This window comes from Colletotrichum siamense (assembly GCF_013390195.1).
Source record: "Colletotrichum siamense strain Cg363 chromosome Unknown KSG_Cg363_contig06, whole genome shotgun sequence".
NCBI lineage: Eukaryota > Fungi > Ascomycota > Sordariomycetes > Glomerellales > Glomerellaceae > Colletotrichum > Colletotrichum siamense.
The window spans coordinates 622,048-646,704 of NW_023501019.1; the positions used below are offsets into that span (position 1 = coordinate 622,048).

At 51.7% G+C, this 24,657-nt stretch overlaps 9 protein-coding genes across 9 annotated transcripts; 3 read left to right on the forward strand and 6 right to left on the reverse strand.

Annotated features, from left to right (window-relative positions):
- Positions 1-1,132: 1,132 nt before the first annotated feature.
- Positions 1,133-2,182, forward strand: CGCS363_v009173 (Secondary metabolism regulator LAE1; the record flags this gene model as incomplete). The annotated part of the gene is made up of 1 exon (XM_036641022.1): positions 1,133-2,182. The coding sequence occupies one exon, from the start codon at positions 1,133-1,135 to the stop codon at positions 2,180-2,182; it is 1,050 nt and encodes a 349-aa protein (XP_036493129.1).
- A 348-nt stretch (positions 2,183-2,530) lies between these two features.
- CGCS363_v009174 (uncharacterized protein) lies at positions 2,531-3,052 on the reverse strand (the record flags this gene model as incomplete). The annotated part of the gene is made up of 1 exon (XM_036641023.1): positions 2,531-3,052. One exon carries the CDS (start codon positions 3,050-3,052, stop codon positions 2,531-2,533), a length of 522 nt encoding a protein of 173 aa, XP_036493410.1.
- A 469-nt stretch (positions 3,053-3,521) lies between these two features.
- CGCS363_v009175 (Maltose permease MAL31) lies at positions 3,522-5,673 on the reverse strand (the record flags this gene model as incomplete). The annotated part of the gene is made up of 9 exons (XM_036641024.1): positions 3,522-3,768; positions 3,831-3,946; positions 4,000-4,023; positions 4,080-4,242; positions 4,305-4,699; positions 4,759-4,866; positions 4,919-5,211; positions 5,265-5,413; positions 5,468-5,673. 9 exons carry the CDS (start codon positions 5,671-5,673, stop codon positions 3,522-3,524), a joined length of 1,701 nt encoding a protein of 566 aa, XP_036493409.1.
- A 1,372-nt stretch (positions 5,674-7,045) lies between these two features.
- On the reverse strand, positions 7,046-7,452 carry SNL1 (Paired amphipathic helix protein Sin3-like 1; the record flags this gene model as incomplete). The annotated part of the gene is made up of 2 exons (XM_036641025.1): positions 7,046-7,276; positions 7,327-7,452. The coding sequence occupies 2 exons, from the start codon at positions 7,450-7,452 to the stop codon at positions 7,046-7,048; spliced, it is 357 nt and encodes a 118-aa protein (XP_036493132.1).
- A 503-nt stretch (positions 7,453-7,955) lies between these two features.
- Positions 7,956-9,824, reverse strand: CGCS363_v009177 (Heterokaryon incompatibility protein 6, OR allele; the record flags this gene model as incomplete). The annotated part of the gene is made up of 1 exon (XM_036641026.1): positions 7,956-9,824. One exon carries the CDS (start codon positions 9,822-9,824, stop codon positions 7,956-7,958), a length of 1,869 nt encoding a protein of 622 aa, XP_036493131.1.
- A 2,633-nt stretch (positions 9,825-12,457) lies between these two features.
- On the forward strand, positions 12,458-14,502 carry levS-1 (Levansucrase; the record flags this gene model as incomplete). Its single annotated transcript, XM_036641027.1, has 3 exons — positions 12,458-13,142; positions 13,215-13,564; positions 13,627-14,502. The coding sequence occupies 3 exons, from the start codon at positions 12,458-12,460 to the stop codon at positions 14,500-14,502; spliced, it is 1,911 nt and encodes a 636-aa protein (XP_036493166.1).
- A 3,369-nt stretch (positions 14,503-17,871) lies between these two features.
- Positions 17,872-19,216, reverse strand: CGCS363_v009179 (Secondary metabolism regulator LAE1; the record flags this gene model as incomplete). The annotated part of the gene is made up of 6 exons (XM_036641028.1): positions 17,872-18,514; positions 18,569-18,609; positions 18,664-18,730; positions 18,815-18,949; positions 19,020-19,069; positions 19,151-19,216. 6 exons carry the CDS (start codon positions 19,214-19,216, stop codon positions 17,872-17,874), a joined length of 1,002 nt encoding a protein of 333 aa, XP_036493165.1.
- A 2,656-nt stretch (positions 19,217-21,872) lies between these two features.
- On the forward strand, positions 21,873-22,974 carry THYN1 (Thymocyte nuclear protein 1; the record flags this gene model as incomplete). Its single annotated transcript, XM_036641029.1, has 4 exons — positions 21,873-22,139; positions 22,194-22,431; positions 22,481-22,615; positions 22,661-22,974. The coding sequence occupies 4 exons, from the start codon at positions 21,873-21,875 to the stop codon at positions 22,972-22,974; spliced, it is 954 nt and encodes a 317-aa protein (XP_036493852.1).
- Positions 22,975-23,161: 187 nt separating this feature from the next.
- Positions 23,162-24,428, reverse strand: UTP6 (U3 small nucleolar RNA-associated protein 6; the record flags this gene model as incomplete). The annotated part of the gene is made up of 2 exons (XM_036641030.1): positions 23,162-24,256; positions 24,387-24,428. 2 exons carry the CDS (start codon positions 24,426-24,428, stop codon positions 23,162-23,164), a joined length of 1,137 nt encoding a protein of 378 aa, XP_036493428.1.
- Positions 24,429-24,657: the final 229 nt, after the last annotated feature.

Sequence of the window (24,657 nt, forward strand, 5' to 3'; positions counted from 1 at the left end):
AAATAATTCTACCATTATTGTCGTCCCTGTCGTCCATATCGTCCCTGTCGTCCATATCGTCTCTGTCGTCCCTGTCGTCCCGGCCGCCCCTTTCCCGATCCCCTTTCCCTATTCCAGTCGTCGTTGTCGTCGTTGTCGTCGTTCATGTCGTCGTCTATGCCCACTACCCGCCCAGATAGCAAAACTCAAGAGCTATGGAAAACTGCTCGCATTGATATATATATCTACTCGCTTCTTCTCTTAATTTCAAGCTTGACCCGGACAGCATTTCCTATTATAAGATCGTGCCAGAGATTAAGAAGCAACACTGCTGCCATCACTCCTAAGAGCACATCAACTTCAGACACATAATGCGATAGACTTTCATTTTTGTTTTGCATGGCTCTCAGAGGAATCTTGCCAGCTGCACAGCCGCCAGCGTCAAGACAGAAAAGGCCCGGCTGGTGCGATTGCAATGAATTCTACCTAGCCTGCTCGCTTTGGCAAGTGGAGAATGGAGGCTCGAGACGACAGAAAAGGTATAACAAAGGTACTAAAATAGACATCATACTACGACAAAAAGAAGTTCTTTCTCATCCATTCGATTTGCAAATAGGAATTGCATGTTGGAAATAACAAGTCATTATGTTCTCAATCAAGAGAAAGGATGGTCATTACATCGACGGGATGTTCTGAACGAGTCAATACCGTCTAGTCCCCACCTCATCCGATGGTTCTCCAATCATTCACCCAAAAACTTATCAAATCAGACGTGGCATAACCCTCTTCATCCCTGTCAGTAGTGAGCTCTAGTCAACTTTTGTCAATGAAGGAGCGCTGGTCTCGGCTTTTCGGACTGATAAAACGTCGCGCTCCGCTTATCCAGCTCCATCATGGATACAACCGAAGTTGCAGGGTGGCCGCACCATCTGCCGGGGCGCCCCGCTGCGGAATTTCTGCAGCGTGCATGATTTCCATGGGTTTAGGCGCTCCCAGTCGTCTCATTTTTCTTCTTTCCCTCCGATCTTCATCCCTACTCCACGAGGCGTACCGGATTCTCGGGTCAAGTCGTTGCCTTCCAACAGCAAAGACCCCAAGAACCAACAGTCTGCCAACAAAAACCCATCAAACACTGACTCGCGACAACCCTGAAATGGCCGAACCAACACCAACTCCCGCCGCTTCGTCCCCAGTCACTGAAACGGCTGCACCCGTCTCACCGCGGCCCGCCCCGGAAGTGGAGGTTGAGGTCGATCAGGAGGAGCTCGACTCCTCTTACGGGGACGATGAAGCCTCGCGCGCCAGCACCTCGCTCAAGTCCATCACATCGAGATATGAGTGGAAGCACGGTCGCAGATACCACGGCTACCAGTCGGGTACTTACAACTTCCCGAACGATGAGCAAGAGCAAGACCGTCTGGACATGATCCACCATGTCTTCTACCGACTGATGCACGATCGCCTTTACCTCGCACCCATCAACACCGAAGGCCTCAAAGTCCTTGACATCGGCACGGGGACTGGCATCTGGCCCATTCAATTCGGCGACGAGCACCCCGAAGCTGAGGTCATCGTCGGTAATGACCTAAGCCCCATCCAGCCGGACTGGGTCCCGCCCAACGTGAAATTCATCATCGACGACGTCGAACTCGATTGGATGGAGCCGGAGAAGTATGACTACATTCACTGCCGCTACATGGCCGGATCTATCAAAGACTGGCCTCGACTGCTGAACCAGATCTACGAGAACCTGAAGCCCGGAGGATGGGTGGAGCTTCAAGAGTCGGCCAACACTCTCTACTCGGAAGACGGCTCGCTGAAGCCGGACAACGCCATGATTCAGATGATGGACGGCCTCATGGAAGCTTGCGAAAAAATTGGACGGACCATGGATCCTGCTCCCTCCTTCAAGCAGTGGACCGAGCAAGCTGGGTTTGAAAATATCAGTGAGAAGAAGTTCAAGTTGCCGATTGGCAGCTGGCCTAGGGATGAGCGGTTGAAGGAAATCGGGACCTTGATGGGGCACAACTTTCTCGAGGGGGTAGAGGCCTTCACCGCAGCTCTTTTCAAAGATGTCCTGGGTTGGTCGCAAGAGGAAGTCATTGTTCTCAACGCAGGAGTCCGAGCGGCGGTCCATAAGAAAGATGCGCACCCTATTTTCGACTTCATTGTTGTAACTGGACAGAAACCAAAGTCGGGCTGACTGAGGTACGAATAGTAGAGATATATAATGTTGTTCAAATGCAATTGTCTCACCCGCCTGCCCACGTTGAAACTGATGCATGAGGTTCCATTCATCTTAAGACGAATAAGAGTCCCTCCTTTCAAAATCCCACTACTACCAAGTTAATTACTCACTTCACCCATTGGATTCTTTGAACAGTAATAGATACGCCATGACAGTGTCACAACAGTTTCAACCTCATTTTATAGTCATTTCATCCTCATTGTAAAGAAAAATCAGAAAGTAGTTTCTAGACCTTTAAGCAGACAACACCTCAGGAACCCTTCCCAAGCTTAAACATAGAACAGTGTAGATTTAGCTATCTTTTCAATCATCGTCATACGCGTTGTCCTTCTTCCACCAAATCGTGATATCAATGTCACTATCCTCATTGCTTTCGTATTCTTCCCTCCACAGGTCCAGTTGTTTGGCAGAGACTCTTGCCCAGAGTGAGCGTCTGGGACGGAAGAGCAGATCATGAGGTTGCTCAAATTGGAAAACAGTGTCGTGGCACTGTACTGTGATTCTGTAACCACTGAAGCTGTCAAAGTCATCAGCTGTGTAGTCCTCGTCCACCTCGACTACCAGGAAAATGCTTCCGCCGTCATTCAGAATCGCGTAGGCCCCAAGTCCTCCAGCTCCTGCAGTGGTTCTGACTTGAGTTTGGGTGGTGTCGGACGGCGGGATGGCCAGTTGCATATACCCCGTTTGGGGCAGTGGCGGTTCGTCCGCACGTGCCCGAAGAATCTGGGTGGCCGATGCGTCTTCGGAAATCGGGAGGGGATTTGCGAAGACTAAATTCAAGAAAAGAACTATAGCGGCGATTGCCACAAAGTTGAAAGATGTCATAACGAGCGAGGTTTTGATTAGATCGATCAGCAACTCAGGACGACCAGGACGTTCGAGAAATTTTCAACTGTCGTTGTGACGAATACTTTTCAGATTTATCAATTCAATAGAGAACGTATTTAACCTGAGTAGCTAGATACACGTGCTGATAGCTAGCTAGCAACATTTCCATGACTGCATCCGCTGATTCCGGTCGGATCTCAGAGAGCAATTAACATAGTGGGTAGCACGGAGATAAGCGAAACCATATTTTGCTGTTAATACGTTGTATAAATAGCACCGGAAGTGCTGGCATAACGACTTTAATTAATTAAGCTTATGTAACACACACCTCTGGTCCTTGACAAGCCAAAACCTTCGTACCGAGTCAACTGCTCACGCTCGCTCACCGCTGGAGTGGCGCAGCTGCAACTGGACAAGGCAGTGATATGACTACAGAAATGTAAGGGAAAGCTCATCGCGGTTCCCTTCATAAGTCTTCCTTCGGCGGGGTCGCATGGTGAACATCCTCAACCTGGCTGGAGGACGCATATGCATCCACATGAGTCTTGGAGAACTCTCTGGCCGGGACGCCACGTGCAAAGAGAATGTCCAGCTCCTCATATGTCCGTCCCTTAGCCTCAGGTAGACGGAAGAAGGACCAAACGAAGATAGTGCAAGCGGTGGCGGCCCAGAAGAACCCAGCCTTCCCGCGCAAGTTCCACTCTGTGGGGTTCCTTCGCGCAAAATGTCAGTGTTCCACGATGGATGTCTTCAAAATCAACTTGTGCATGCTCACATCATGTAAGTCTGTAAGACCTGCGAAACGATATTTACTAGTTGATACGCGTTTCGAGACAGAACGACAGTCAACGGCCGAAGGCGGACTGAGGAAGTCTCGCTGATTACGCTGTACTGCAGACGAGGTGAGTAGTGAAGACTTTGTAGGCACACTCCGGATTTCTTACAGTGATCGGACCAATGGTAAGGGACTGATGCATTGTTAGTCGGCGTTGACGATCATTCCAATACAGGATGGATAGCTTACGTAGATGAAGAGCCAGAAAACACACAAGCCACCAGACGGCCATAAGCCTTTCTTGCCAGCAGAAACGTCGAGAATACCGATGATGAACAGTATCACCGTCAGAATACCCATGCCGGTAACATATATCTGGCGACGGCCCCAATGAGTGATGAGCCACCAGGAACTATGCATGCATTGTGAGTAATCTTCTACCAATGTTGTCACCCCTTGAGATTTGGAACTCACAGGCAGGTACCGATAAAAGCCATTCCCTTCGCACCAAGACTCAATTCAAAAGCATTGGCCGTGTTCATGCCGGCGGTCGTGAAGAAATACGTCGGGGTGTATGCAAAGCTGCTGCCAGACATGACTTGTCCAGCGAAGGCGATGCAGCAGATTTCCGTACGTCGGAGGTCGACACCCTTGAAGCAGTCCTTGTATGAGACGCCACTCGTGACACCAGCTTCAACCTTGGTAGTATGGACCATCATGGCCAATTGAGCATTGATTTGGTCTTGAGTCTTGTCGCCGCTGAGTCTTTCGATTGATCGACGAGCTTCATCGAGTCGGTCTTTACGGACGAGAAACCAGGGGCTTTCGGGGGCGAGGTATGAGATGACCATCAAAGGAATTGGCCACAACTAGTTGTAATCCGTAGTCAGCTACATTATCTCGCTGGATTCTGGTTGGATAATCTTACCCATTGGATTGCAAAGGGGATCCTGTACGCCATCTCACCCTCAATACTGAGACAGCCACGAAGTACGCCGGCGGCAATAAGCTGGCCCGTCGCCCAACAAAGATTGACCTAGAAAGTGTCAGCGAATGTTCGAAGTTTGAGTCGCTAGGTATTAACTCACGTAGGTAGTCATGTATCCTCTAAGGTTCGTCGGACAGACCTCAGAAGCTGAGAAATCCCTAATGAGCAGTGGATCAAGAAGACTGGAGTCTGAAGATGGAGGCCTACCGTATGCTGGACTGAGTGTGGCAAACACGCCCCACGAAAAGCCGCAAAGAATCTGTCCGACGAGGAGCATGGCGGCAGAATGAGCGAAGAAGACAACAAAGATGAAGCAGTTGAGGAATCCCATTGCGACGATCATGACCCAGCGGTAGCCATACTTGGATGCGAAAAAGCCGTTCATGAGACCGCCTGCATGTGTCAGTACTGTGACTTGGAATCACATCAAAGCAGTAACAGCTCACCGAAGATGGCACCGGTTGTGGCAGCCATGGTCAAACCAGTTTGCCACGGCCCAGAGACCTGGTAGCCGATCGCATCGCCATACCAGCTGCCATATTTCTTCTGAAATTCGGGGTATGCAAAGAAATTGTTGATCAGAATGACATCGTATCTATTTGAAACGAGTCAGAAGCCAGACGATTAACAAGACGTGATTCGGTCTCACCCTTCCATGACGATAGACATAGAAATCATGACGGACCAAAACACTGCCTTTCGGTTCTGGGACAGGGCTTGCATCAAAGTCTGTGCGTGCTCATCATCAGAGGCTTGCTTCGCCTCAAAGATGGCCGACTGGCCCAACTTCTCCTCGACCTCATTCTCGGCTGCTTTGCGAAGGTGTTGAACCTCGTGATCACCCTTGGTAGCCATAATGATTGACACAATCTTGAGTCAAAGAAGACGGTCTCGACGAATCCAACGCCCACATACAAGAGCTGGGGCTGTCATGGCTTTATAAAAGCCCGAACCATCTCACTTTGGGTTGTAGTCGTACTGCAATCGGCCGACATGTCACTACTACCGAACCATGCATGTCCCTGTAAGAGCCGAGAACTCGGCACACACTCAGCGCATTCTGGCTAAATCTCACACGCTCTCCAGACCCATTCAAGAAGGATCCGAACATTTAGACTTCCCATCTCCACATGAACTTGGCCGGCCCCCACACGTGAATGAAGCAAAGTCTGGGGTATGGGGAGAGCTTCACGGCTCTTGATTGGTCTATGCTCGGGAGCGACCGGGCAACTCCCGGCTCCGGGCACGGTGTTTCGACATCGATGGGCGCGATGGATGATTCGACAAGATCGAGCGGCCCAATCAGCCAAAAAGAATAAGCTCGATATGGGTCCTCTCGAGATGTCACTGTGGGCACATGTTCATCTTCAGGTTTGTTTGAAGGGCAGTAGTCTGCCAAGAACATTGGGTTGTTGCGGGGAAGCGGCATTGGTGACATTTGGTTGGTCAAGAGATTGCATAGATTGGAGATTGCGGAGAAGCTCCGCTAGTTAGAACGGGGTCAACTGACGAACGCGTGAGCCTGTTGGTTAACTTGGGGAACTCGGGGTACTCCCTTGAGCGACTTCAAGGCTGTGATAGGTCCTTTTGCGGAAAAAGGAGTTTGCCAAGGTAACGTGCCCGGAAAAGGTCGACAAACCGGCATGTTGGAGTTGAGAGTACGGACGTATCCGTTGCGGGGTTTGTTAAACCCGAGGGCTGCCACCGGCTGTTGGGCTCGAGAGGTGGTGCTTCGTGAAACCCCTCCGCGATGCCCGCCTGGCCCTTCCTGGGCTTACTAACATGGCCATGTTCACACATAGAGCTCTGGTTCCTGATGCTATTGACCATCATATAAAATTGCCTGGTGATCGTCAACCTGTGCATGCGACATGCTTCATGGATGTTCAACGATGTGGAGAACCTGGTCCCTCTGCCAAAGTTTCTACGATCGAAGACAAATTCGATCTATGACCATTCACCTGGAATATTGTTACAAGGCTTACAAAGATTCCAGGAGGCAAATCGAAAGGAGGACAGAAAAGCCGCAAGACCTGCGAAACTCGGGCCACGTCCCACAACTGCTACTTCGAACTAATGCACCCCGACTTCCGTGAGCAGAAGCGACCGGCATGCATTTCAGACACACTTGAACATCATCACGTGGGTAGAAACAGCCATTAATTCAACCTCTGAAGTTTCACAAACGCCTGTGTAAATCCCTTAAACCCATGAAAGCAAGCCACCCTTACATCTGACCCTCAGATCTAGCCCTTTGGTGAAAATATTCGGCCGGAAGTGTACTCTCAAATCTGTCCAGCAGATCCTGATGTCCGTGAAATAGAATTGTGACTTTGGCATGGATCTCCGCAATGTTCCTGTCGGCTTCTTCCTGAGTCTGCGGAGCGGCTTGGTTGAATTTACTAAGCGCTTGGATGAACGTCGGGTAAACATCCGGCTGCGTTGACTCGAACCGCTTCTATCACCCGTGTTAGACAATGATATCGTGAGAAGTTGGATGCAACCAACTTTCACATCTTCTAAGAACTTCAGACTCTCTTGGAATTTGGGCTGTCTCAGCAGAGAGTCGCCGTCCATGCCATCAAAATCTACATCCTGGTCTGGCTCGCGGATCGTGGGAGGCTCGGAGGACATTTTCAAGCTTCTTAAGTTCTTCAATAGCCAGATATCTCGAGAGCAGATGGACGGGTATAGGGCCACTTCAGTGTTCGCCGAGGCTCGAGATCCAGGCAGGGTACGGGGACAAATGAAGACCGAGATGAAAATCAGCACACGCAAAAGATGGGGTTCGGACACGAGATAATCGTGAGTCTGTCTTTAAGCGATGCCCTCAACCCCGCTCATGGCTCGACGTTTCCGCCCGCGGCAAATGGACAGATGGAACCGGCAAGCAAAATAACCAACTGTTGTGGATTAAAGGAATGCCTCTGGTTGGTCCACCATTTCGAAGGATTCACTTACATAAAATGATGTAATAACCACAACATCTGCAGCCAGCGCGCAAGTTGGCGGCGCAGCAACTTTGAACACATGACCAAGTTCAAAAACAGTCAAAATGGCCGTTGTAGTATTGTCTGACTGATGTTTCCATTTGCATCCCCTGGAGGACCAAAGTTTCTGAAACATTGACCAACACCTCAAACGAGAATAAACAGCTCTTCTTTACCGAACCTTTCCCTGATGCTTTCATTATCCGACTCTGGCATCAGAGGCCCCACGAAGGTATCACCAAGCAGGATCCAACCATCGTCAGTCTGTCTGAGAACGAATGGAATGGGTCCACCATAAAGGAGAACGACAACATCGCCTGGTTTTGCACAGGCTGGTGCTAGTCCGTAGAAGCCACTGGCCGTTTCAAAAATGCGTCTTTGGTCGCAAGATCTCGACGCTGCGATTCGGAAGTGATTCGCATCGCCCTCACAGAGTGCCACCTCCAAAGGGTCGTAAGTATCTGGAGTCTTTCCTGCAACACTGAAGAGTTTCTTGATGTAAGTAAGATAGTCCGCGTAAAACCGATGTCGGTCATCTGGCTCCAGATCAAACACAAACTCGTAGCCTTCCGTGAAGTTGGTGGTGAGTGTCAGTCCCATCTCAAGGACTGCCCCAAATGGGGCATCTTCTGAACCGAATAGTGGGTAAGACTTTGTCGATGACACTCGGTGCCAGATCTCGAGGAAAGGGTGCGTCTTAGCTTCGGCGGGGGATATGTCCTCTTTGAAATGACTGATGTCAAAGACCTCGGTGGTCCAGGCGATGGTATCGAAGCGCACACCAGAAAGGCCGACCTTGCCATCTGATGAAGGCTGAAAGTCAACAAGACCTGGGAGGCCGTGTTTATCTCCCTCTTCCCACGCCGTTACCGACATGCTGTGAAGAATGTTGCCGACGTCCTCGCTGACATCCCACCGGGGTACCCAGGACGGAAATTCTGTGCGCTCGTACTCAACACCATGCTTCGCATAGCACAGAGGGGCAAGACTTTCGCTGCTTGCTACTGAGGCCTTCACCACATCGATGTATACCTCTGCAACAGTCTTTCTGTAGTCAACACCAGCGAATCCCTCGAGAGTTGCCTCATTGATAAGTCCCAGTAAGCCATAGACCTTGTCTCTGGGGTTTGTAGCGTTGAAGTCGCGAAAGCTCAAGAGAATCTCAAGGAAGCTCAACTCTGAAAGCTCGCTTTTATCAAACATGCTGTATGCATTTTCCCAGGCGATTCCGTCGAGTTCAGATGGTACATCGTAGTCGTTTGCAAGATTCTGCTCGCTAAGCCAGGCGGCCGTGACGCCCAGCCTATCCCACTCGAACGAGTGAGAGCCGACATAAAGCCTAGATGAACGCGCCAGCACAATCTCCTGGACGCACCACACCCTTGTGAACCAGGGCCTTGATAGGAGCCACTTGAGGGCATTCCAACTCTTCGAGTCGGGCTTCGGCAGGCTCAAACGTTGGGCGGTCGAGGCGATGTCGGAGATGGAGACACCAGCGAAACCTTCCATCTTCTCCGTAGCAATCGTGAAGTGAGCCATGCTCAGTAGCTCAACCCCACGAGCCAGGGCTTGATCCTCGCATGCATGGTATATCGCTTCCATCAGCGACATAGCACGCGCAGTCTCGTTGTCTTCATCAAGACCGAGCCATACAACAACAAGAGACGCCCGTGAATAAACGTCGCGCATCAGCTGGACTTGCTCTGCCCGTTCCTCCATATCATCCTGGTTGATGCAAAGGGCGTCGGCCCAGATGAGTACCTCCTCGGTGGGAAGTCGAAAGTGACGAAGGGCGTCGAATAGACTCTTTGTGACGGAAACTTGTTGGCCTTGACATCGAATGTCTTCGCGCTGCGACGGGTCGCCCCAGACATACGACAAGGCACGAAATGAAGGTGGATCATCAATGCTTGCCTCTCGCAGGTTCGTAGCGATGGGGCCGGGACCAGCTCCAGGTTGGAGGACGAGGACTCTGATATATCGACTCGGCAAACGTCTTGAGTAAATCGATGCCATTTTGTCATGGGCAACGGTTGCTCTGTACCTGACAACGAGTTGCGTGTTTGGGCTGAAGATGACAGCATGAGGAATCGAACACTCTTTCAGAGCAAGAAAGCTGAGTCAGAAATACGAAGGATTTCGTGGAAGGATCCTTTGGGCGGGGGCGCTATATATTTTTGGGTTTAATTCGTCGCCACGTAGCGTGATTAGATTGATGGGTCTTGGCATGCTGCTGCAATGCAGCAGGCCTTGATCTCGTAACTCGTGATCAAAGCTAACATCACCAGCCATCTTGTCTCATCTCAACCGTCTAAACAAGCGAGAAGTTCTCAGAATATCTCCATCCCACACTTTCTATCTTCACTACTTCGTACTTCTCTACCACAAGCACTTTGCGCGACTAGAGACCATGACCACCGCTCCCACAACGTTCCACCTATTTCCAAACCTCTCCGCCAAGCTTCACGCTCCCACCAGGAAGCTGACAATCGAGCCCCGCATCGTTTAGGTCCGCGAGTGCAGTCATGAACTAGGCCCCATCAACATTAAGGGACCTGGGCGAGGAGCGCAGACAGTGGACTGAATGGTCAAACGTCTGCGGGTGATGCGCCACTTGCGCTGGTCTACCCAAGTGAGAGTTCCTGCCCAGCTGCAAACCTGCCATGAGGCCCGCGAGCACCTGACTACACACGCTAATGAAAAATATCGCTTTGAGAAGACCCTTTCAGGGATCGCTACGAAATCCTGGGGCGGGTTCGACCCTCTGCTCGAGGGTGACCCTGAGCGAGAGCGTTATGTCTGGTTCAACTTCGACAGTGATATGCTCTCGATTGGGGACGCAGATTTACACGAGTTCCTGACTATGGATAACTAGATCCTCCAGCTACGGCTTAGGCGCAACCTCGACGACGAACACCTTTCTCGCACCGAGTCACTCTTAATTTGCAGACGATTCAGGAATGTTGTCGAGGTTCATCTGATCCGTTTATGGGGCATTACGTCAGGCTACTTAATGACGGAAGATACATACTTTCACTGTAAACCCGAGAAAGTGTACTTCACTCATACTGAAGCGACAGGATGGATGGTGATCAACAGCGTGGACCTGGACGCTATAGTGACCAGGGAGCGCACAGAGCTTGACAGGCTAGCAGAAGAGGATTGAGCGTCATTTCAATCGAACGTTACCTCATATATTATTCCAGATTGACCTCGTGCCAGAAGGCATGATAGCTTTGTATCCACTAATGACAGCGAATATGAACATGCGAATATTTATTTCCATCTGCAGATTTTGTGCTCATTCATGACAGATATACCCAATCTCATCCTCGGATTAGCAGTTTACTGTTTCTGAAGCTCACAAGGGCGGCAAGTCAATCGTGCCTACACGATTTGAACTCCCTATGATCTTGGCCGAGATGACCCGTCACATTTAGCTTCATAGAAACATTGCAATGCAATTAAAGCTTCCAGACCGAAAAGACACCGAAGCCCATTCCCGAAAATCGGCAAGCTGAGAGCTCTGGTAGGGGGTTCGGTGTTGCGGCCTGGGGTTCTGAAGGTCCAAGAGCCATAACATTCTGATGGCCCTGGATGATTCTAGCTCTAAGATTCATTTTGAAAGGAAAGATCATCAGCATGACTGCATGAAATCCGCAGAAAGATTTAAACTGGCTTGAGCGAGCAATTTCCCTAGTGAAGAACTTAAGCAGGACCAAAGACGCCAGCTGTTGGCTGTTTGACCGCCCAGCATCTTCCAGCGAGCCTGCGACAAAGAGCAAGTTCTCAAATTTTTCAATTGCTTTGGTTGTCTATGTCAAATATTAGTCAAAGGCCTTGAGTGCCAAATCTCTTTCGAACATTGAAATCCAAAATTCCATGTAAGTTTCCTTCTGGGGTGCCTACCTTAGGTACCCACGAGGGTACCTCCCAAAGGGTGACGTGCCCCACTTAGGTAGCCAAAAAGGGCAGGGTGGGACAAAGGCTTGCAACCGTTGGTGCTGAACAGCCAATGATGAGCTGCAAAGGTGCAGAGGTGGTGCTTATCTAATCAAGACCCTGGCCACCTACCTACCCACCGTCCCATCCCGACGGTGCTGCGATATATCTCCAGGTCTCCCGAAACCTTCGACACTGGTGACTCTCTTCCTTCTTGTCAGCGACCACTCTCATAGGGCCCAGCAGTGACAGGTAAGAAATGTTATTTCTCCGTCCAATTTTCTTCTGACTGCTTTTCGTCCCTCCCATACTGACTGGCTAATATCTGCGCAGGTCTTCCTCTCCTCCGCTTCGAGTTTGTCGAGCGTCTCCGTTTGTCGACCTCGCAATTTCGGCCACAAAAACCAAAATTTCCCACACATCGACTCTGAACGGTGAGAATTTTCCGACTGAAAAACCCACTTTCACCCTTCTTTATTATTGGAAAAGGACTTGATCCTCCTCCTACCACTAACGTCGTCTCATACGTGTTTCCCCTGGTGACGTCGTCTTATTGCTGACAATCGTTTGCAGCGTCACGAGTCTCTGTCTTCGTTGCGGTTCTCTGTCTTCGTCGCAGGTCTCTCTCGTCGTCGTCGCGGGTCTCTGTAGTCGTCCCTATCTTTCAACTCTCTCGTTAGCGTTGTCGTCGTCCATCCGCAAGCACCATGGAATCAGCGATGGACACCAGCGTCATGGACACCGACGTCGAGGACGCCGAGCGGCCAAATGATGTCAAGCGCCGCAACGACATTGCCCACCGCTTCTTCAAGCTTTTCGAAAACGACAATGGCCAGAATGATGCGAAGCTGGAGCTTATTCACTCCATTCTAAAGTTGCTGGACGACGGAGAAATCACCGACAGCACTCGCAAATGCGACATTCTTGAGAGGCTCCTTTCGCAGCTTTCGGCAGACACGGGCGCCTTGCTCCCCGAGAAGCTCGTCGCCGCTGAGTCGTTTCTAAAGTCTCTCGAACATCCTAACATGTGCGCCACTTACCTTCATGAGCTCACCAGATTTTGCGACGCTGAGTGGCCTGCTCTTGTGGAAAGAAACACGAACGCGTCCACCTTGCCTGAAATTAGGTACATTGATCGTCTGGAAGAAAAATTGGCCATACTCCAAGCGATCAGCGAAGCAGAGATACCCAGCCAGTACCGCAACAAGCCCAAAAGACGCATTGACCCCAGTAGGGTCACAGTGAACGTCTGGGCTGCTTTTTGGGTTGCAACTGTTGAAGAGCTTCAGGAGTTCCTTGAATCCACGGTCAGAAGTGGTACAGTACCCGTCGAAATGATTGAAAGGCAACTCGTTGCCGTCAGCGGCGAAGTTCCAACGGTCGAATCGGCCGGTGAGTAGCTGATTTATCGTCCAGACCCGCGTAGAAGTGGTACATGAAGCTGATACATGAGCATAATCACAGTGATGAACAAGCGGACTATCGGTACATCTTCACAGGCAACATCCTCCCGGCCTGCAACGCCCTCTCAGCAGGCAACATCCTCCCGGCCGGCAACGCCCTCTCAGCAGGCAACGCCATCCAAGCCGGGAGCTTCCTCTCAGCAGGCAACGCCTTCCAAGCCGGCAACTTCCTCTCAGCCGGTAACGCCCTCCAAGCCGGCAACTTCCTCTCAGCCGGTAACGCCCTCCAAGCCGACAGCCTCCTTCCAGCAGGCAATGGGCAAGAGTGGCGTTGGCAGCAGCATCCAGAGTTTGCCAGACAAGGGCAAGGGGAAGGAGAAGGCGACACGCAAGGAGTCTTCGATCAGAGACGTAGGTTTACTAGTATCCAAGCATCGTCTAATCATTACATCGTGCTAACGTATGATTCATAGACCAAAACGAGGGACAATGAGAAGTGCACACTACTGCACACCGCCGTCACAGAAGCTGCGCACATATATCCAGTGGCCAAGATAGAGGCAGCAGAAGCCTGCAGAGCTTCACTCGGCGTTCTCGACTTCATCTGGGGCGGCGACACATGCGAGAAGTTCAAGGACGCACTCGGCGTCAAAGACCTTGACCTGCCGATGAATATGGTCACCCTTGACAATGCTCCCCACCATTTGTGGGATCATGGGAAGATTTCGCTCCCCCCTGTACTAAGCACGCCTAACAGAATCGACCTCATGGTTAGAATTCTTGAGCCTTTGGACTGGAGCAAGAGAAAGAGAGCAGGATCCGCGCTTCCCGACGGCCTTGCGACAGATCCTAGGACGAAGGTGAAGAAGGAAACCCCTCTGGACCCCACCAGCAAGCACACAAAGAAGACAGTCAAAGAGCTTACGGACATATGCTTCGTCTCTGCGGATACCCAACACCGAATTTATGATGGCCATCGATTTTCAATCACCTCAGACGAACCCGATCTCCTTCCAAGCGCGGAACTCTTGAGACTGAGGGACCGTGTTATGGCCATGATGACGCTGAAGGGAGGTGCTGACGTTGACGACGACGTGCTGTCTAGCTCTAGTGGCGGGGATGATGCCCCGAGAGTTCTGATCGGAGATGGATATTTTGAGGGTGATCTGGAGGACAAGGTTCTCGAGTGGAATGAGCGTGCCGAAGGAGAGCTTGCTCCGTTGAGTGTCGATGAGGTAGACGAGATGGCCTGGACCTCGTCAGTGATCCAGCAGCCAGAGACTGTGGGAGACATCTTCCCTCCTGAGGGCCAGCCGGAAGATCGAGGTGAGAGCCGAGGAGATGACTAGGAACTCCCTCCTCCCTCTTCACCTCTCGGTCCCGAGGCTTCAGAGGATGACGGCGACCTCTTCTTCCCAACTTCCACTGGTGTCCATCGTCATGGATCTTCCAATCAACCTAGAGAAGTCCGAGCGGCTCTCGCAAGGCTCGACTCCGGACATGGAAGGACTGGTGTGCTGCGAAATATGCCTATGAGACCTCGAGGCACCAGCGTGCTGGGACTTCGAGGCACCGGTGTGCTGGGAGATGTGTCCACCAACACGCCTGCATCCGCCAGCTCCAGACACCGCACTGGCTCACTCACACAGCATCAAGGTAGACCACAACCTCCGCAGCCTGGCCCAGCCATGGGAATCCCAGGTAGTGGTACCTTCCCCCACTGGGTCCGCAAAGAGGACAGTGACCCGAATAACACTGGTGCCGCCCAGGCGTCGAAGGACTCTACTGCCAGTCAGACGTCCCCGCCTGTCGACGAAATCACTCAAGGACAGTTGCCACCCAAGGCTTGATGCAGAAGACATATCACGATGTACGGCTGAGCCCAGAGGAATTGGATCAAACAAGCGATACGCAAGTAGATGGAAAGAATCGCATGTGGATTCAGGAATGATTTGGAGGGGAGGATGCGAATGATGAAGTTGGAGTGCGGTAATTATGACAGTATCAGTTTCAGGCAATGATCCGGAGCCAGATTCGTTTTCTCTAGGTACGAAAAGAATCCAAAGCTTGGATCCGCGTAGGTTCAGGCGGTGATGATAGACGCGCTATTCACTACACTGCTTTCAAAAACTCTTCTATCGTCGTCGCTGTCGTCGTCACTGTCGTCGTCGCTGTCGTCGTCGCTATCGTCGTCTATGCTCGTGATTACTATCCATTCCTCTATTTTTAGACCGACGTGCGCCCGTCTGAAGTTTCGGGGGACATTACCTGGCCGTCAAAATTAGTTCCACATAACGTGATTACGAATGCAAGTGAGTGGGCTAGAAACCGTTGTCTTCGATAAACAGTGGAAGGAAGCTTACTGCAAGTTCGTCGATGTCGGAACTGTTCACGAGGTGAGATTGTCTCGCTCCAAAAAATGGTTCATACTGCAAGGGAAAACAAGTCAGCATCCAGAGATTTCGTCCGAAACTTTTACCGCTTATTAACATGGGCAAACATGATTGCTCAATCATCAGCTCTAGCAGACCAATAGTTGAATCCCACGACGGTTGGCGGCTGAACAACCACCCTTGTCTTCGCTACATGCGTAGTTCAACCAAAAGACCCAGCTAGTTACTATTTTCACTAAGTTTCCATATTAAGCGTCAGAAAGAAACAGTTTGTGAGTATCATTGCGGGTGAGCTGGAAATTTCTCAGCAATCTGACTGAGAGGTTGGGGAAACCACAAACCACTCATTTACCGCCAGTGTACGCTCACAGAATCCGCGGTAATTCTGCCGCAGCTGGCGCCCAGAAATGCCACATATGACTTTTAACACGTTTCTCAATGACCTCTGGCTCTTGTTTTATAAATCACTCCGGAGTTCAGACATAGCCTTGTCTGTCAACATGCTTTACCCTCCCAATTGTATCCCAACAAACCGTACAACTCATCTCCCCCAACAATGGCTATCGCCAGCTTTTACTCCAAATACTACCAAGAATATCAATATTCAGAAGCATTGCACCATTCTAAGTACGCCGCGGAGGGATTCTGTGCTGAATTTGTGTTGAGAAAGTGCTTCGACGATGATGTTACGGTTGTAGGCTGCGAAGCTGCTAGGGCTGATTGGGGACGTATGGTTGGATTGAACTCAACCCGAGCGGGCTGCGAGAACGCCGTCATTGGTAGTTTCGCTACTCTCTGCCTGCCGATGATTGCACCAGAGCGAACATGGATTACTAGCTACATCCTTGAATCTGAGTATGTCAGGTTTCCTTGGTGTATGTTGGCGTCTCAGGCAGCAAGTGAACGTGCGATCCGGCTATTCCAAGAAATAGTCAATCTTCCGTAGATGCGTTAAGTCAGATTCCAGAAACTGGCTGCTTTTCTAATGCTGACTCGGCCCATCATTAGACGCCTTTCTCCAGGATAACCTCACGGATGCCACCGGCAAATAGACACCTTGAACGAGCAGCTTGCGAATAGACTCAGCACGTCAATGAAGGATCAAGTGTCGCTTGCCGAAGCCAAAAGCGGCATGAAACAAATTCATGAGTTCATGATGGAGAGAATTCTCGCTATTGACAAAGTCACGGGGATGAAGATGCTCAAGGTTTGGACGCTTTTCATCTCTCATGGTGCAGGCCCCGGTAAGAACATTCAGTTTGAAAGCTCCGATGCATTTGTCAACTATGGCTTGGTCGATGTCGCGGGCGAGTGAGTACAGATGTATCTTAGCGCGACCCGTTCCACTACGAAACCACACACGCTGACGTTTAATAGGTGGGTAGACTACGTTATGCACTTTGGCATGAGTCTTACAGAAGAAGAAGAGCGTTGCTCTGCTCCAACTTTCAGGCTGGCTTACCTTATTGCGGTGTTACACAATGATTACGTCTCCTTTGACGTTGGATACTCTATCTGCAAGGACGATCACGAAGCCAAGTCTCTCCAAGCTTTCACAATTGCTTCACATGTAGTCTCTGAGGAGCCTTTATGTTTTATGAACCTTGTCATGATGTATCTGAACGAGATGGGTGTCAATGAAGCTAAGAGATCTACGAAGTTGAAGACTCAGGCGTATGAGGACGAGTTCCATTGTCCATGGCTGGACCTTACCCGCAAAGAGCACGCCACTGATAATGTCGTCAAGTATGTCACTGGACTGAGCTATATGGTTTGTGGGAACCTTGCACGGAGTCTAGATGCGCCTCGGTATAGGCCCTAACATCGACCTTCTTTGATTCAGAACAGGACGAGGTAACTGGGTTGAAGGGAACCAACATTCAGCTTTCAACGCACATATAGTCCACAGCGGGACAGCGAGGTTACAGATCGGTCTCACTCATGTTGTCCAGGTACACTATGCGAATCGCAAATGCTTTTCGTGCATTCATTATGTTCGTATGGATGTTGTCACACTGCTTGCCCAAATTTGTACTCTTTCTTAGTGAACGTTTTACGGCAACTGACATCAAACCGCCTAACTTCACAAGCTATGATGAACACTGTATTGTATTAACGCTCTTGACTCATAATTATAAACAAGAGGCTTCCATTTATGATCTTCCAATCATGGTAAGACAAGATCGTTCTCCAATACCGGTTCCCCCGAGCTTCAAGATTGAGTTTCTTCTGTTTCTTCAGGCTTACGCGCATAAACAAGATTACTGCGACATGATTAGCTTCTCTTCGATTTCATGTACGCATGTTGACGCCGAATGAACCGACTTACAGGTGATAGAAGGGCTGGAGACTCAGGTCCTTCAGAGCTTTCCGCATCTCAGCAACGAAGACGATAATTTCGGCGTATTCCCAACCCATTATCTCCTTGAGAAGAAAAAGCGCAAATCCCTCGAGCGACTGGTCCAGGTACATCCAGTTGCACTCGCCGATTTCCTTGAGCATGGGGTCAGCGGGCCACGCGCCAATGGGGATGGGCCATTTCTTCTCCACAATGTCGACAAAGCCAGCCTCCCTGAGGGCCTTGGCGATTCCGTGGTTTCGAGACTGCTGAATGGTCTTTCCGAGCTTGTCTGTGGCCTCGAAGAAGACTTTTGCCCATCTACGGTAGACGTGGTCTTGAGGCAGGTCCTGGCCAAGAGCCTGAGAATGATCTTCAATGTCAAGCTCCTTGATCTCAATGTAGCCGCCCGGGTTAAGATGATCGAATACTTGTTTGTAGAGGGCAGGCCAGTCCGAGATGCTGGCCTCGAGATGGCGGATGTGGATGTAGTCAAAATCGGCGTCCCATGTCCATGGCTGCTCAATATCGTCGACCTGGAACTTGCAGTTTGGAGGTACCCAACCAGGCTGAATGGGCGATATATCAACGCCTGTTACCTGGGCCGAGGGAAATTCGTCGGCAAAGTCGCTATGGGTTTGTTAGCGGTTGCGAGATTGGACGAGAGCGTGCACCGGGACTCACATGGCCCAAATGCCTGTCCCCGTTCCGAGGTCAAGAACCTTCTATTTCTTCAATCAGACACTGCCAGGGCTGAGATATCTTGCATTGAGACTTACTTGGGGGCTGTCACCAATTGGAGCAAGGAACAGCTTATCGTCAAGAAATAGAGTCTCCCAGTAATGCCTTTCGGGTGAAAGAGTTAATCCAGCTCGTTTTATATGGGTGACGTTCAATAATTAAAACAATGTGAGCATAGTAGAAGCTTACGCAATATCAAGCCCTTCATTCTGCCTCTCGTCATTCGGGAGGCAATAATCGGTCTTTTGGGTGTAAGTGCGCCCGTGAAGGCGCCGATACTCGGTGATGCTCTCGCTCAGAGATGCTGTCGAAGCTGTATGGACACTGCAACCAATCATTTGCAAATTTGTAAGCGTCTATTGCAATACGCATGGAGCCTAGAGTTTTAAATCACCTCTCCCCATCCCCCTGGGAGGCCCCGTCGTCAACAGCGATGCCCTGCTCCTAGTCGGCGGTCGTCAGCATACCTCTCGCCATATTGCGATTCTGCAGCCTTAAGCTGTTGCTTCGCCATGGTAAACCTACTTCATTGGCCGGGTCAGGAGCTATTTGCGCCTCGTTGGCAGCGGTGGGTTGAGCTGGAGCCTGCATTTTGCTTCGGCCTGATTTTCCGCGCAGTCAATGTGAAAGAACAAAAGACTCATGGAGGAAATGAGCATGGGAGGGAACATCAGTCTTTAAAATGACCTGAGGAAGAGGCAAGATAGCCGCGAACAGGGAAGTTACCCCTCTTTTCCAGCCAGCTGTTTGTCGTTGTTGGTGCTCGCTTTGCGAGCATCCACCCGAGATACCGGAGTCTTCGCCCGCCTCCGCGCACGAATTGGACGCATTTTTTATTCAGTTCAGATGCAGGCTCTAAGCGAATTGTGAAAGGTATGGGTCGATTTCCGTGTCCATCGAGGAGCCAACAAACAGCAGACAAGGGGCTCGACCAATCAGTGCGAAATGAGGAAGGCTGTATGTACATGAAGACAAGGGTCTGATTGCGTTGGTTGAGCCAAGAGCTGGCGCATTTGCAGATTCCGGTCAACAGGTAGGGAATAGTCCCACTATGAGTGGCACCTTCAGATCGAGAATGGAGGTAAGAAATCTGCAACTGTGTTCAATCGACCGAGAACTGATCAACCAGCTTTAAATGATAAGTAAGGAACCAGGCTGAATGAGTCATGACAATGAACTCAACGACGAAGATAGTCGCTTGGTTTCAAAGCTTTCGTCCGAATCGTGTTTGAAGACACTCTGTTTCAAAAACGTCGACAGTCGTCTAAGTCTTCATTTCTTCCGCCGGAGGAAGCTTCGTTCGCTTCTTCTTCATCGTTGTCATAGTGACCATGACTGTCACCTGTATTGGTTCTAGACTTCCTTCCGGGGATCAAGACTTGTAATGTGTCCTCGATGGCGTGCAAGTACTCCCCGTCAGCCTCTTTTGGTTATTCTCCAGGACGGAGCTACGTGGCCGAAAACGACTCCTCTTTTTAATTCTAATTGCTCCGCCTTTATCAAGAGTTCAACCTTGACGAGATTGCGACCGAAACGGTGGTTAGGTATGTGACTGGACCGAGTCCCATGGTTTGTGGCAATCTTGTACGGAGCTTAGATGCACCTCCCTACAAACTTTGATCGCTGACTTAGTCAAGAAATGGCTTCGTGACAACTATGGCCATCCCCAAAATCTATAAGAACATCTTGGGAGTTAGCCTTTTGATTTTCCTGGGTTAGTCGGAGTGTCTATGAGACCTCCAGGGAGTCGGTTCCATCATCCTCGGGTAATCCATCACCAGGTAATTCCTCAATCCTAACTCAAGTGCGAACCCCCTTCAAACTATTCAGCGCAGAGTCACAAGCAACAGTCACAACGTTATTGTCCCTCCTCAACTCTTTAGCCAGCTCCAGCGCAGCAATAACATTCAATGCCGTTGAGGGCCCCGCATAGAAACCCTCCTTCCTCCTCAGATATCTGCACATCTGCTGCGCGTGTATCTCATCAACATCTATATACCTCACCTCGTCATACAACCCCCGATAAAGCAGCGGCGGCACAAACCCGGCCCCAATCCCCCAAATATCGTGCTCCCCGGGCCTTCCGTGCGTGACGGCCGGCGAAGCCCACGGCTCCAGGACAGCCGCCTTTGTCGCAGGATTCTCAGCCTTCAAAACCCCTGCCAAACCCATCGTCATCCCCGCCGTCACAAAAGCCGTGCAAAACGCATCAACGCCCCCGGGAACCTGCTCCAGCAACTATTTCCCTAGAGCCACGTACCCCGCCAGCGCGTCCCGGTTATGAAACTGGTCCACCACAAACGCCTCGCGCCGGCACAGCTCCTTCGCCGCCACCTCCCTCATGCTCGCCCACAGCTCCAGGGTGATCTTGCGACGACCGTTGCGCACAGTGTCCATCTTGGTCCCGAGCGCAGCCATCGTCAGCAGCCTCTCGACCGCGAGCGTGTTCGACGAAAAGGCGTGGGAGCGGGGCACGATGTGACGGAGGGGGATGAGCGGGTTGTCGTCTATGGCGGCGAGGACTGGGTAGAAGGCACAGTGGGTGTCGGGTTGTTCACGATGGGTGTCTTGGGGTTGTGGTGTTGTGAGGTTGGTGGGATGAGGTTGATGTGGAGGATCAGTTGTGATGTCTAACAGGATGGTCTTATGTGCGGGAGCGTTGAATCACAACATCTGACTCTTGTGAGATACACACATAGTCAGACTTCCTTTGAATTGGAATGGCGCACGGAAGTCCTAGTCAGTTGTCGCTAAGGATGATATGGGGATGAATGAGAAACAAGTAGCCAACCGTTGCTCTCCCCTACCTACTTCTTAGGTACCGGACGGACTCATGCTTGTACATTTTGACGATCGATTCATGGACTTTTTGAAAGAAATGTCCAACAAGAACTTCATAAGCCTTCTTGAGACGAAAGAATTTCGTCTCTCCCTCTACGCCTATTTCAAATAAAAACTTTATAAGTCACATTTAACTTATCAAAAACCCGAACAACACGGACTGATTACGTGATCAACCTCGAACACCAGGGCCGTGCGCCCGTGACAGTTCTCATCCGGCGACACTGTGCGCTCAGTGCGTCCCGTCGTCGCGTCACCCATGAGCATGAAGCGGTTCATCTCGTCAACGCGATTGAGAGGATCTAACACCCAGAAAGCTGGACTACCTGTTATAATCTCATACAATCATTCCTTGAGATACAGGACAGGAAATCACTCATTACTCCTACCCAGAATTAGCACTACTATGCCTGCCGTCACACGGAGTCTCCGGTCGTCGACGCGCCTGAGCGCTGCGGCGCCGGCGGATGAGAAGAAGACGGCTGCTGAGAAGAGCAAGGCCCCTGCCAAGACCAAAGTAGCCAAGAAGGAGGCGACTAGCAAGACTCAAACGGAAGAGAAGACTTCGAAAGCAGCTGGCGCTGGTCGCAAGAGGAAAGCCGTTGAAGCCGAGCCGGAAGATAAGCCGGAACCCAAGGCCGAAGTCAAGAAGCCCGCAGCGAAGAAGGCCAAGGTGCGCTTCACCCATACCCCCACGAACCACACTCATTCTCTGACACTTCCACAGAAACCCGCCGCAGGCAAGAAAGAGGCACCGCCGAGAAAGACCAAGGACGAGCTCAAAGCCCTCCGCGACGCCTCCGCTTCCGTGCCGGACGTTAACCCGGACGCTGAGCGGAGGGATCCGCCGGAGGAGCGGTACTGGCTCATGAAGTCGGAGCCGGATGTGCGGATTGAGGATGGATATGAGATTAAGTTCTCGATTGATGATTTGGCGGCGAAGAAGACCCCGGAGGGGTGGGAGGGTAAATTTCTTCATCAACCTCATTTAAAGACTGACAACTGACGATGCAGGTATTCGCAACTACGCGGCCAGGAATAACCTCAGAGACATGCGCAAGGGCGACAAGGCCTTCTTCTACCACTCCAACTGCAAGGAGCCGGGGATCGTGGGCATCATCAGCATCGTGAAGGAGCACTCCCCAGACTGTAGGTACCCCCCTCCCCAGTGCCTGAGCTAGCTGACGACGGCAGGGAACGCGTGCATCAACGACAATCCCTATTACGACGACGCGGCGCCCCACGACGGTAGCAAATGGAGTCTCGTGCACGTCAAGATCGAGCACAAGTTCCCGCGCATTGTGCCGCTGTCCCTGCTCAAGGAGGTCGGGCTGAAGGGCCCGCTGGCGAACATGCAGCTGCTCAAGCTGGGCCGTCTCAGCGTTAACAGGGTTACGAAGGAGGAGTGGGACGAGGTGATTCGCATGGCGAAGGAGCTTGACGAGGACGGGGAGTGGGAGAAGGCTGTTGAGGAGGGCAAGAAGTTTCCGAATTACTCGGCGGCGTAGCGTGTTTGCTTCAAACCAGTTCAATTAGGGGCTAACGCCGAGTATGCAAGTGGTATCAAGGGTGGTGCGTCGGTTCTGCACCGTCTATTCCCGTCAAATGCGCATTTCGAGCACCGCTTTTCCGTTTTCCTTTGCTTTTCTGTACCAATAGCCAATTTTTTTCTTCCCGATATCCACACAGCATATTTCACGCCTGCAACTTGGCCTTTGTAGCCTCCAACACAGCCTTGATGCCCTCGTCCAGGTCCTCGACGAGGAGAATCATCTGGATCCACACCATGCTCTTGCTCCGCAGCGCCTCCTTGTCCGACGTCTCGTCCAGGCCCTTGCCCAGCCTGGACAGCACCTCGCGAAGACCCAGCGGGAACTCGGGCGTGTCGGGGCTGACGCCGACCAGCGGCAGGCGGACGTAGCAGTTCCACGTCGCGGGGTGGGCTGCGTCGAGCGCGCGCATGGCCTCGACGACGTGGGTGATGATCCTCTCGAGGCATGAGACCTTGGCGAAGGTAGCGAACATGTCGAAGAAGCGCTCGGCGACGTCCGGGGTGAAGAAGGACTGCTTGCGGGAGATGTCGAAGATGGCCATGGGTATGGCGCCGTCCATGGCCGGGTTGTTCTTGAGCTTCGCGGCGGCGTCCTCGTCGATGACCTTCTTGCCGGGGACGGGCAGGTCGTCGCCCTCCTCGTTCTCCTCGTCCTCCTCGTCGCCAAAGCGGATCTCGTCGTCGTCGTCCATCTTCTCGCCCGCCAGGGGGTTCGCGTCCTTCTTCTTCCCGCTGCCGCGCTTCGCGTCCATCTTGGCCAGCCACTCCATCTCGCAGCGCGCGTACTCGATCCACAGCGTGCCCTCGGTCGTGCAGAACCGGCACCCGCGCATGAAGTACCCCCGCGCGCCGCCCATGTCGCCGTTCTTAGCGGAGCGGCGGCCGGCGTGGATCCACAGGTCGGCGTCGGTGGGCATCATGCGCAGGGCGGCGGCCATGGTGCGGCGCCAGCGCTTGGAGGCCTTGACGTCCTCGGTGTAGGCGAGGTACTCGAGCCAGAGGTCCTTGCGGGAGGGGTGGCGGGCGACGGCGCGGTCGTAGATGGCGAGGACGCGGGCCTGGGAGGCGTGCTGGGAGTTGACGTGGCCGACCTTCATGCGCCGGCAGCGCTTCTGGCGCAGGGCGTCGAGGGAGGTTTCCCATTTCGCATAGGAGGAGAAGTCGGCGGGGTCGGAGCGCGGGGCGAGGATGCGGTGCTCGAAGTCGCTTCGTTTCTGGACGATTGTGCGGATTTCTTCCTGTGGTGGGTGTGTTAGGATGGTGTCTTGGTGAGATGTCTTGTTTGTCTGCCGAGGTCGAGGGCGAGGACGAGGGTAGACTTGCCTTTGTGAAGATTTCCTTTTCCTCCCACTCGCGCAATTGGGGAACGGAACGCTCCAAGTAGAAGCGGGCCTTTTCAGCGACGGCCATCGTCTTCGAGTCTGCAGGTGAGGTCGGACTGCTGTGGTGGTTGCGGTGGTGACCTTGTCTGTCGGTGTCGGCTACCGAGTGCTGCTGCTCGCTTGACGAAAATGAAGCAGATCGGGATCGAGATCTGCGAATGCTTGACCAGCATTGGAAAAAAAAAAAAAAGTTGCGAGGCTGAGCACGGGCCCCATCAAACCAGTGGGGCCAATTTTATCGGTGTGGGGCATCAAGA